Source organism: Bison bison, unplaced genomic scaffold (assembly GCF_000754665.1).
Source record: "Bison bison bison isolate TAMUID 2011002044 unplaced genomic scaffold, Bison_UMD1.0 scf7180017864213, whole genome shotgun sequence".
NCBI classification, from domain to species: domain Eukaryota; kingdom Metazoa; phylum Chordata; class Mammalia; order Artiodactyla; family Bovidae; genus Bison; species Bison bison.
Genome location: NW_011494785.1, coordinates 10,909,165 through 10,919,767, shown reverse-complemented (window position 1 = coordinate 10,919,767; position 10,603 = coordinate 10,909,165). Strand labels below are relative to the sequence as shown.

At 47.9% G+C, this 10,603-nt stretch overlaps 1 protein-coding gene across 1 annotated transcript; it reads right to left on the bottom strand.

The window, feature by feature from the left end:
- Positions 1-1,442: 1,442 nt before the first annotated feature.
- CALM1 (calmodulin 1 (phosphorylase kinase, delta)) lies at positions 1,443-10,066 on the bottom strand. Its single transcript, XM_010845183.1, has 6 exons — positions 10,046-10,066; positions 9,089-9,119; positions 7,905-8,048; positions 5,669-5,775; positions 5,154-5,289; positions 1,443-4,983 (listed from the first exon to the last, which is right to left on the bottom strand). The coding sequence occupies exons 1-6, from the start codon at positions 10,049-10,051 to the stop codon at positions 4,955-4,957; spliced, it is 453 nt and encodes a 150-aa protein (XP_010843485.1). The 5' UTR covers positions 10,052-10,066; the 3' UTR covers positions 1,443-4,954.
- Between the last annotated feature and the right edge of the window lie 537 nt (positions 10,067-10,603).

Sequence of the window (10,603 nt, the reverse complement as noted above, 5' to 3'; positions counted from 1 at the left end):
TTACATCCCACAGTCTTAACAACAACTTACCCTCTGCTCCATGGGGTCGCAGAGTCGGACACGACTGAGCGACTGAACTGAACTGAACCCTCTGCCCCACCCCCAACATTAAGCTGCTGAGACTTCTAAAATCCCATTTATCATCTCCAAGTATATAACACACCTATACTCCTTTGCCTCCCAGCCTTTAGGCTGCAATTTCTATTTCAATACCAAGCGATGCCAAGCTGGGTTGGTCAGAATCCTAGAAAGCCACAGGTAGAAGATACCTGGGCTTCCCTGGTGGCTCAGTGGCAAAGAATCCGCCTGCAGTGCAGGAGACACAGGTTTGATCCCTGTGTCGGGAAGTTCCCCTGGAGAAGGAAATGGCCACCCACTCGTCTTCTTGCCTGGAGCATCCCATGGACAGAGGGGCCTGGTGGGCTGCTGGGGTCGCAGTCAGACATGGCTGAGCGACTAACAAGGCACCTAGTCCAGTCATCTTTCTGAACTGAGGTGTAGAGAGGGAAAGAACCTGTCCACGGGCTGCAGGCCAGGCCTGAGGTCTCAGCAGAGGGCTCGGTCCCCCTGCACAGGGGTTGGCGGTGCAGAGGCGGAGGCCCTCTGACCAAATCGGGGCCTTAACCAGCGACCATTCCCGCCTTCTCAGCTCCCTCGCGCTTTGTTAAGGGGGCGAGGCAGCCTGTGGAAGGCCCTTCTGAAACACGGGGCAGCCAGATGCTGCTCCTGCTTGAGGACACGGTCTCGAGACGGGGGCTGGGGGCCACGCTGGTTAGGGCAGTACCGGTTAGGGCCAGGTTTCCACTCCAAGGTTCTCAGTGGGAACTGCACCACCGCCCCCCGCCCCTCTCCCGGGTCCGCCACCCGGACCCCGCCCTTCCTCAGCTGTCCTGCTGGGGACTTGGGCAGAAGCAGCTGCTTATGGAACTGTGAATTCCCAGCTAATATTTAAACCCCCATCTAATTTCTAAAGTGTACTTCTTCACACAATTTCTAAAGAGACTTGAATTTAACCTTGAGGTTAAAGAGGAATGAATCTTTTCATGGTGTGAACTTTTCACACAGAGCAAACACAGATACATTAAAATGCCAGGATACTGTGCTAAAATGTCAGCTATTAACACCTGAACTGTATTTTTTTAAATATTTGGCCACTCCGGGCTTCATTTCATTGCAGCACATGGGGTCTAGTTCTCTGACCAGGGTTTGAACCCGGCTCCCTGCCCTGGGAAGGGAGAGCCTTAGCCACTGCACCACCAGGCTAAGTCCCCAGACCTGAACTTTAGAACCAGGGTTAGGCGAGTGCGACGTCCCTGTGGTGGCTCTGCCCCCCGCCAGCGTACCAGGGTGCAGGTGGACTCACACCTGCGGGCAGGTACGGCCTGTTCACTGAGCAAATGGAATGGACGGCAGCGGGGCTAAAAACCTCGAGTTCGCAGTTGGAGATGAAAGGCTGCAGAAATGTTTATTGAGTACAGTGCCGGGTTTATAAATAAAACTTATTTACAATTTCCATAGAGTTGGTCCCCCATCAGAGAGGTGGTTAATCTCCAAACAGTTCGTCTCAGAAGATTCACAGCAACGTTCGAGTACATCTCTTTCGCACGTCGCCACGGTGAAGGGCGACTTCCGTAACAGGAGAACTGCCACCGTCTTGGCTACAGACGTGTTTAATGAACATTATAATCAATTTGGAGAAAGAACACACTCCACCCACGCCACTACCTTCTTCCTCCGAGGGATACAGACAGCACAGAACTTGTCTCCTGTAGAACAACTTCAAGGGATCAATAAGAGCTAAGAGTAACCGCCAGCTGAAGGATATAGTAAGACACATTCGTGGAAATCTAGTCACTGCCAAAAGGATAGGTGTATTTAGGATATACAGTAATTACTTCAAATGTTGAAAATGGCTGAATGAACCAGGAGCAGACTTGACCAAATTCACACTCTTTGTTCAGGAGGAAGTTCCCGGGACTGCTGAGGGGCCGCTAGTCACACTGCTTCTCCGCCGGCCCAAGCCACGCCAGGCCGACTGGACAGCCCCGCGTCACGACATGGTCACAAGTAGTCAGACATGCGCTTATGAAGAGGGTATAAAAGTATGTACAGCAGCTAGTTTTCAGTGTGTTTGAAAGTTGCCCAAAGTCACCGATCTAAAGTGTGCAAAAAACTCGTTTGTCAAAAAATCAGGAAAAAAAAGCCTTCCTTGGCAACAGTGCATCAGAAGCCCATCTGAAACATCAAGACACGTTTGCTCGACACCTACCCCAAACAGATGGAGAACGAAACTGTGAGCGTGTGCGCCAAGGGCTCAGCAGTTTTTTATGGCAAGTCTCAGGCTCAAGCGGATGCCAGTTAAACTAGTCACTCTATATGTATATATAAATATATGTATATGTATTTATAGAGCAGTTAGAAGTGGGGCCAGAGTTTACAGGAAGGTTCTGGCTAAGTTTCAGAGTCGCGCCCCCTCGCCCAGCGTATGTCCTCACAAACCCCCGTGGACTGCGGACACCTAACCCTAGGGGGCTGGTCGTCCCCTGCAAGGCCAGAAAGGCCCCAGTGGACTAGGCTTCCCCTCGAGGCCAAACTGGAACTCAGCACCCGCTGGGGGTACATTTCCGGCTCCCAAACAGGATCCTGGCCACTTATTAACCTGGTTTCAAGGGTGGTCCTTTTAGGAAACGCCACAGGACCAACACGGAGTCCACCCAGCTCCTAGAAAAAGACGTGGCGAGAGGGCTGACAGAAGGCAAAGTTCCTGAAAAACAAGCCGAATCGTCCTTAACCCTTTTTAAAGCTACCAAGAGACCATCGGCCACAGGCCTGAGAATGGGTCACCAGTCTGGCTACTTGACCTCCTGGGAAGAAATATCTAGGTTATCCACTTCCTCGAACCAGAAACCGCATTCCTATCTCACCAGGAGAAAACCTCTATGGTACTGATGTTCCTTCCAGATTCAGGGAGTTACGGAAGCCAAGCCTCACCCACGACGCCAGCCTGTCTTCTACCGACCACCCAGCCCAGAGAGCAGCAGCCAAGCGGAGGGGCAGGCTCCTCTCCACGGCTCTGACCCACCCCTCTGGCAGGGAAAACGAAGGAGCTGCAAAATGCCAGAGAGGCGGGGAGCAGACGAGAAGCACAGGGTCTCCATAAACCAACCCTGAAGGCACCCGATGGGCTGCAGAGCGCATCTCACTGCCTCACTGGCAGCCTGCTGCTGTTTCCGGGCAAAGTAAGACCTCCCACACAGGAACACTCAAAACCCAATCTCCTAATACGACGCAACCAGTTAACACCCTGAAAAATGCACATTCAGCCTTCAGAAAGAGCTCTGCACTAAATCCAACACGCTTTTTAGGGGACTTTTAGGCAGACCAATCGCACTGCCAAGATCAATACCAGCATCTCTTTAGCTTCAGTTACAGTTTTGTAAAGAAATACAAAATTCCCTCTGGGCTGGAGTTTTACTTTCAAGTTGGAGGTCAGAATTGGTTCTACTGGGGGCAGGGGGTGGGGAGGAGCAAAGTCAAGTTAAAAAGACAGCAGAAGTCTAAAGTACAATCATAAATTAAAAACTAAATCACAAGGTGACTGGTGGTGTCCTTTAGGCCTGAAGAGACTGGCTTAGAAAAGTGACCACTGCTTCTACCACACACAGCGAGGGCTCAGGTACAGATGCACTAAATCATCTCTTGCACAGATGGTCTCAAATAGTGACATGAAACAGTAATCAGCAGCACAATTGACAAGAACCCCTAAATACATGCTTCAGAGAAGGTGGTTTTTGTTTTTTCCTTCATTTAAGAGCACCACTGCCTGAATAATCAGTAAGTCACCACGATTCACTCCCCCTCCCCCAGGGAAACAAGTAGACCTACGTGTCCGTGAACAAGATGAAGCCGTCAGTATCTGCTTGGTTTGGGGCAAGGTCGTGGGCTCAGCGGTTGGTGCTGGGATGCGTGTCTGTGTGGCTGGGGGGTACCCAATACTGGGCTGTGGGCATTTTTAAAGGTACACGGGCCTCCCCTCCGACTGGCTCGTCCCCGTTCAGGTCTGAGCTTTACAAAGCATTTAACACCACTTTAAGTTAATGGTCTTTTTATTGGAAAAAAAAAAAAAAAAAGACTAGCATTTACAACTTGGAATGGACGTGAATTGTGAATTCTTGAACAGCAGTGTTGATGGTTGTGCTGAGGTCCACAGCCACAGCCTACTCTGCCGGCTCCAAGTCACGGTTCAGAAGGTTTTAAAAACAGAGAGTCCAAAGATGCTCCCTTGATAAAAGTTTCTTTTTAAAAATTTGTATGAATGGTGATAGCCTGACACCCATTCCACTCAGCACAACGCGGACAACGCCGCAGACACAGACGGGCGCACCGCCAGCGCGTCACGGTCGCCAGGGGGCGGCAGAGAGGCCCGCCCTGCAGCAGGGCGCCCCGCCCGGACAGTTACCCGCGGCTCCTGAGGCGAGCCGATTTTAAACGCCTCTTCTCAGTAAACCGGCTACAATTTACACTAACAATTTGAACTAGAACCCCTCTGAGTAGGTTTTGAATTTGTTTTTTCACTTTTTCATTTTTAATACAAACGCCTGACTGTGCTCAATTGTCAAGCTGCATGCATGAAAAACTGGCCAGCCCGAACAGTGTGATTAATCATGAGCAGACGGGCCTGCCAGGAGCCCACTAAGTGCTTCCTTATCGTTAAGGTAGGACAAGTATTTATATCGGAAAACTCATGTGTAGCTTGATCTTTAGGGGACAGGACCACCAACCAATACATGCAGATTTTGTGTGTGTGGACAGAAGGTACTTTTGACATTCAGTTTTGCTATATAGAAACAGAATGAGTAAATGAACTTTTTTTTTTTTTTTTTTTTGCAAGAGGTAAGTAAAAGATTCAATTTGATTCTTCTAGAGGGGGGAAAAAGGAGTTGAAAGTAGGTCTTCATTTTGCAGTCATCATCTGTACGAATTCTGAAAAGACAAATAATCATAACTTTCAGTTATCTTCAGAAGCAGCTTTAGTGAAGGTAACATCTCTAGTCTGAATAAGGTAAAAAGCCCCTAGCTGCAGTAGTTAACTTGCTCACAGGTCCTACAGGGAGGACCATCACAAAGCAAGCTAAGCCAACGTGGTGGCTCACCTTCGTAGTTGACCTGCCCGTCTCCGTCGATGTCTGCTTCTCTGATCATCTCATCTACTTCCTCATCTGTTAGCTTCTCTCCCAGGTTTGTCATGACGTGGCGGAGCTCTGCGGCGCTGATGTAACCATTGCCATCCTGCGAACACGCCGCAGTGGTTACTGGCAGGGACCCAGTGCCGTGGGCAGGCAGGGCTCCGACAGAGTCACTGCCCCGTGCGTACCTGCCAGCTCTCTAGCTCCCCCCACCACTAAACACGTGCAGGCAGCCAGTGCAGAAACCGCAGGGGCTTTTTAAAAAGCAAAAGAAACTCCAAGAGTCAAGAAACCTGGTTCAAAATTTCTCTACTACTTATTATGCTTACTCTCATATGATAAGGTTACTGCAATAAGTCAGGAATATTTGAAAGTGAGATTACAGAGGCTCAGGCAGGTAGGTAAAATGTTCTAACTAGAAAAGCGTGTGAAAGCTTTTAGAAATGATGGCCACAAAGTCAGCAATGCAGACACGGGGTCACCTTATCAAAGACTCGGAACGCCTCGCGGATTTCCTCTTCACTGTCGGTGTCTTTCATTTTTCTAGCCATCATAGTCAAAAATTCTGGGAAGTCAATGGTGCCATTACCTCAAATTAAAAAACAAAATCGTGTGTAAAATAAGTGCTCCAGTTAACGCTACTGAAGAGGTAATTTTAGAATCATTTTATAGAACAGTAAGCATTTGGTAAGACAGACTGGTGAACTGCTTTATCAGGTTGTATTATCTTAGGTCTAAATTATTCAAAAACTTCACAGGGCAATTTCACATGATTCATGTAATTAAACTAGTAATCAATGCCCAGGATAGCATTTAATGACGCAAAGGAAACTGTACACACAGTTTCTTGGCCACTGAAAGGTCTGTACAGTTCAACAGGAAAAAAAAAAAGGCCACAGCAGTGCTGGCTGCATCCTTCCCTCCCAAGGGAGGCCCTGAGACTGCCTTCCCCCAAGCCAGGGAGGTCCTCAGTCTAACTCTGCCACACCAGGGATGCTGGAAAAGGCCCGTCACTGAGCCGCCAAGGTCTTCAAGAAGAAAGTGAGTGGGGAAGACATGAGTGGGGAAAAGGGGACTCGTGCCGGGACCACGAGTGCTGGAAAGCCTTCTCCAGGAGGCGCCTCTCGGACACGGCGTGGAAGTCACCTGACCGTCTCTCCCAACTCAGTATCTTTACTTCCTACTAAGAGCATGGCTCCCAAGTGTTTTCTCAGCTCAAATCATTATCAATCAGGAAACTGTCAGCAGAATCTGTTCTGTGGCCAGTATTCCAAACTCCTCCTTTAAAACCAACAGTCAGATGAATACACCAGAGACAAGCCACCAGATAAACAGTGTAACTTGAACTAAACAGAAATAAAAATTAGAACCAAAAAAAGCCTTATGTGAAGTTACTCTTTTTCACCAGTACCAACAAAGTAGTAATTCACAGATTCCTTCAAAGCGTTTTGGCCTCCAAAAATTTAAAGCATTATTGATGTTCAGGGCAGACAGAAACCAGTTGTCTGAAATGATCTCTTATAGCCCTATAGTGATGTCCTTCAGCTTCAACATATTCATTCATTGCAAATGTTAGATTCTATAGCTTGAGAAAACTTCCCCTCCTTGTTCCATACAATCAGAGGGCCTAATACATTTTGCCAGTCCCAAGACAGCTTCCTGGGCTCGACTATAAGAGAGCCACGCTATGTTCCCAGATGGTCGATCACCTTAGCAGTCAAATGAGACAGAACTATGAATAAACCTCTTTCTCCAAATTATTAACGATGAAAACAGTCCTTAGAAGTAGCTCAAATGGACTTAAACCACTGTTAAAGAGCTGACCCCAAACCCCTGCTTCTAAATACGTGACCAGCAGTATAATTCTGTTTTTTCACACTATACCATACTTTATTTACCATATTTTTAAATGGCTACTGTCAAGCTGATCAAGAAAGTCTAGACCCAAACTGTTTATTCCTGTTTCATCTTTTCAAAATTTACGAATGTTCCACAATGTTATGTTTACAGATTTGATTACATATATTATATACATCAAACTTACTAATTTGATATTTCTAAAGCACGTGGTTTTTCTTTGTGGGCAGAGGGGAGTGATTAAAAACTACTTGCTGACAGAAGCAAGCAGTAAAAAGGCCTCCTGTCCACTGTTCTGGAGTCCAGAGAGCAAGTGACCGAACGGCAAGTTCCTTCTGGCTCCGCGCCTTCCTGGCAGCTTCTGTAAATCTAGTCCCTTCAGTCATCACGCACCTCACCTCCAAGCCTCACGTGATCCCTGAAATTCTCTTCAATAAACACACTGACAGCTCACACTGTGTTCACTTCTATACGTTAACATCTAAGAAGGCTCTTCCCCCACTTCACTTGGGGTTTGTCTCCTGAGACAACCAAGCCTTTTTAAAGGTCTATGGCTATTTATGTTTACTTTCCCCATAGTACTCCGTGCAGACGCATGAGCCAGTTGATAAAGACTGAGCTACAGGTCATGGCAAGTAGAAAAGAACAATACTGTGATCTGATCCAGGAAATGTTCTGGACAGCGAGTAGGGCTAGAGGCAGGCTCGTAATCTTCTATTTTAATTGTCAACGGCCTAAGGAAACCACAGAAAGGATCTTTGCACATTTGCCTTGGTCTCGACACTTGAAAGACAATCTGGTAACATGTCTCAACTTGAATTACACAACACTGGCACTCATTCACAGCTCTAAAGCCCTTACCATCAGCGTCCACCTCGTTGATCATGTCCTGCAATTCGGCTTCTGTTGGGTTCTGGCCCAACGACCTCATGACGGTTCCAAGTTCCTTGGTTGTGATGGTGCCATCACCGTCTTTGTCAAACAGGGAGAAAGCTTCCTTGAATTCTGAAAACACAAGTTTACCTTTTAGAATGAATGTCTTCACCCAACCCAGTCACAGCACGCCCGTCCCCTGAACTTGCCAAAGCAAGCCAAGTTGTGCAAGTTAACAGAAGCTGCCTGCTCCTTATCTGCTGAAACAAAGACCACAACAGTCACACTGGCCGTGCCTTCACACAGAACACAGAGCAAACGTCACCACAGGCAACCAGGCCCACCAACGGCAAGCCCCTCGCTTTGAAGGCTAAGCTTCTGCAGTCTAGTGCAGGTCCAGTCTGACAAGTCAAGACTGGTCCGAAAGGTCCCTTCCCGTGAAATCTCTACAGCTGTGAGAACTCCTTGTTTCACAGCAACAGGAGAGGTAGTTACCAGAAATGGACAATCCCTGGTAAACAGTGTGTTCTCTCTGCATGGCATTCAGAGTATTTCAAAGGCAATCCTGGTTTCCTGAAGAGAAACCATCTCAAAAAACCTCTCCAGGGACTTCCCAGGCAGTCCAGTGGTTTAAGGCTCTGCACTCCCAATACAAGGGGCACAGTTCAATCCCTGATTAGGGAACTAAGATCTGGCACGCCACATACCGAGGTCAAAAAAACCCAAAACAGTCCTCCAGGGAATATTAAAAGCTAAACTCTACACTGACTTCATTCCCCTGGCGATGATTACGGGGGTCCTCACTGTCCTCCTCGCCCACCCGATTTAGAACAGCAGGCACACGCTTTCACAGCGCATCACAAAGTGGCCTAAGAATTCTAGACTGCATTTTTGAACAGGAGGCTCCATGCACTCTCATTCCATACAAAGCCCAGCATACCCTGAAGTGCGCACTCCACAGTGTAACAAGTGGGCATCCTTAGTTCCACTTACTTTTGCATTATCTCCAAAAGACTGACAAGGAGTAACATTTAACCTAAATATTTCTGCTTGTTGTTTGCATTTCAATAAAATCCTTAGAAAACCGCTCATACTAAGGGGAGAGGGAAGAGTCACCAGAACTGAGTCTATCTAGTTCTGGTCTACCGAGACTCCCTGTAGTCACCACTTACCAGCAATCTGCTCTTCAGTCAGCTGATCAGCCTGCATAGAAAAAGAAAAGGTTACAATTCAACCCACCGGAGTCTGGAGTCAGCATAGCTTTTCCAATTAAGTCTTTTAATAACGATATTTCTCAGCTGTGAAAATTTCAACCATGTCATTTAAGAGAAACAATTAAAAGTGCAGGGAACCCTTTACGCTATTAACAAAGGATGACAAGTTAGCAAGGTCTCACTTCAGCTTTTCTTCTCTGGGCCTAAGGGCTCTCTGCTCTGCGGTGGGTCGAACCAGGAGAGTCAGTTCATCATCTGAGAAATGGCACCTCTAGTGGCAACAGGCCCACTGCAGCCGCAGGGCCCGGCTCTGGGAAGAAGTGCGCCACCTACTGCAGGACGCCGCGCTCTCCGCGGCCATCCACGGACGGACCCAACCTGCCGCGGCTGGCCCTGCAGCCAGGACCGGGGCCAGGTCAGGCCTTCGGTGCACCTTGCGCACCGCTGCGGGCACTCCAAATCTCCAAACTGGCGTTACATAATGGCACTGGCTTGGATTAACAGGCTTTTATATCTATTTTACGAGATACAATTAAGTGGAAAAAAAATATACAGCAATGGGTTATCCTACCAACTTCATTTCCATGCTTTCCAATCACTAAAATTAGGCAGTTATTTGTTAAAAGCCTATCATTTAGAACAACTAATGTCCTTGGTCAGATTATCCTATGATTCAAAAGCTGCGGGGTGGGGGTGGAAGTAATAGAACGGTCCTACAGTCGAGCTGTTACAAACCTGCAAAAATGAAGCACAGAAACTACACAACAATTATGAGACTGTGCCCTCCCTTTTTTGAGAGGAACTATTAACTTTGCTAGAGGATATTTACTCTAACCTTTTTAAGGGAGATCTAAGAGCTGCTCCTAATAAACACACTTTACTAGAGGTGGTAATGGCCACGAAAGTAATTCTCACTTGCATTATTTGGTCTCTGCAACGCTGATCTTGTGCCTCCAGCCATGGGAATTCGGCATCTCAAGGACAGATAATATGTATTTTTATTTTAATGAAGGATGTCTAACGAAGCCAGTTCCGAAACAAGTCCTAGTAGAAAGCTGATGGCAATTTATTCGAACTCGCAAATGAAAACTTTCACAGTAAGAGTGATGTTCCAACATACTGACTTAGGGAGGAAACATTTTTTTCAAATTAGAACTGTGTCTCCTCTCCTCCCTACCCCAGACACGGCACGCCGGTTTTCTTTATAGCGAAGGAAGGAGACACGAGGATTTATGTAATGCCAGGGCTACGTCTCTGCCTCCTACAACAGGAAGCGCTGCCGACCACACCTCGCAAAAGAAGCTGTCACCTCGCCGGGGAAGTGTCCTCTGAGAGTGGAGATCGAGGCTGTCGGCCCGCCTCGACACAGAGGGACACGCTCACCGCCACACCGCATCGGCCTCGGGGCAGAGGTGCGCGGGCCCCGCCGAGAGCCGCCTCCCCGCCCCGCCGAGCCAGAAAGGCGGGGGGTGA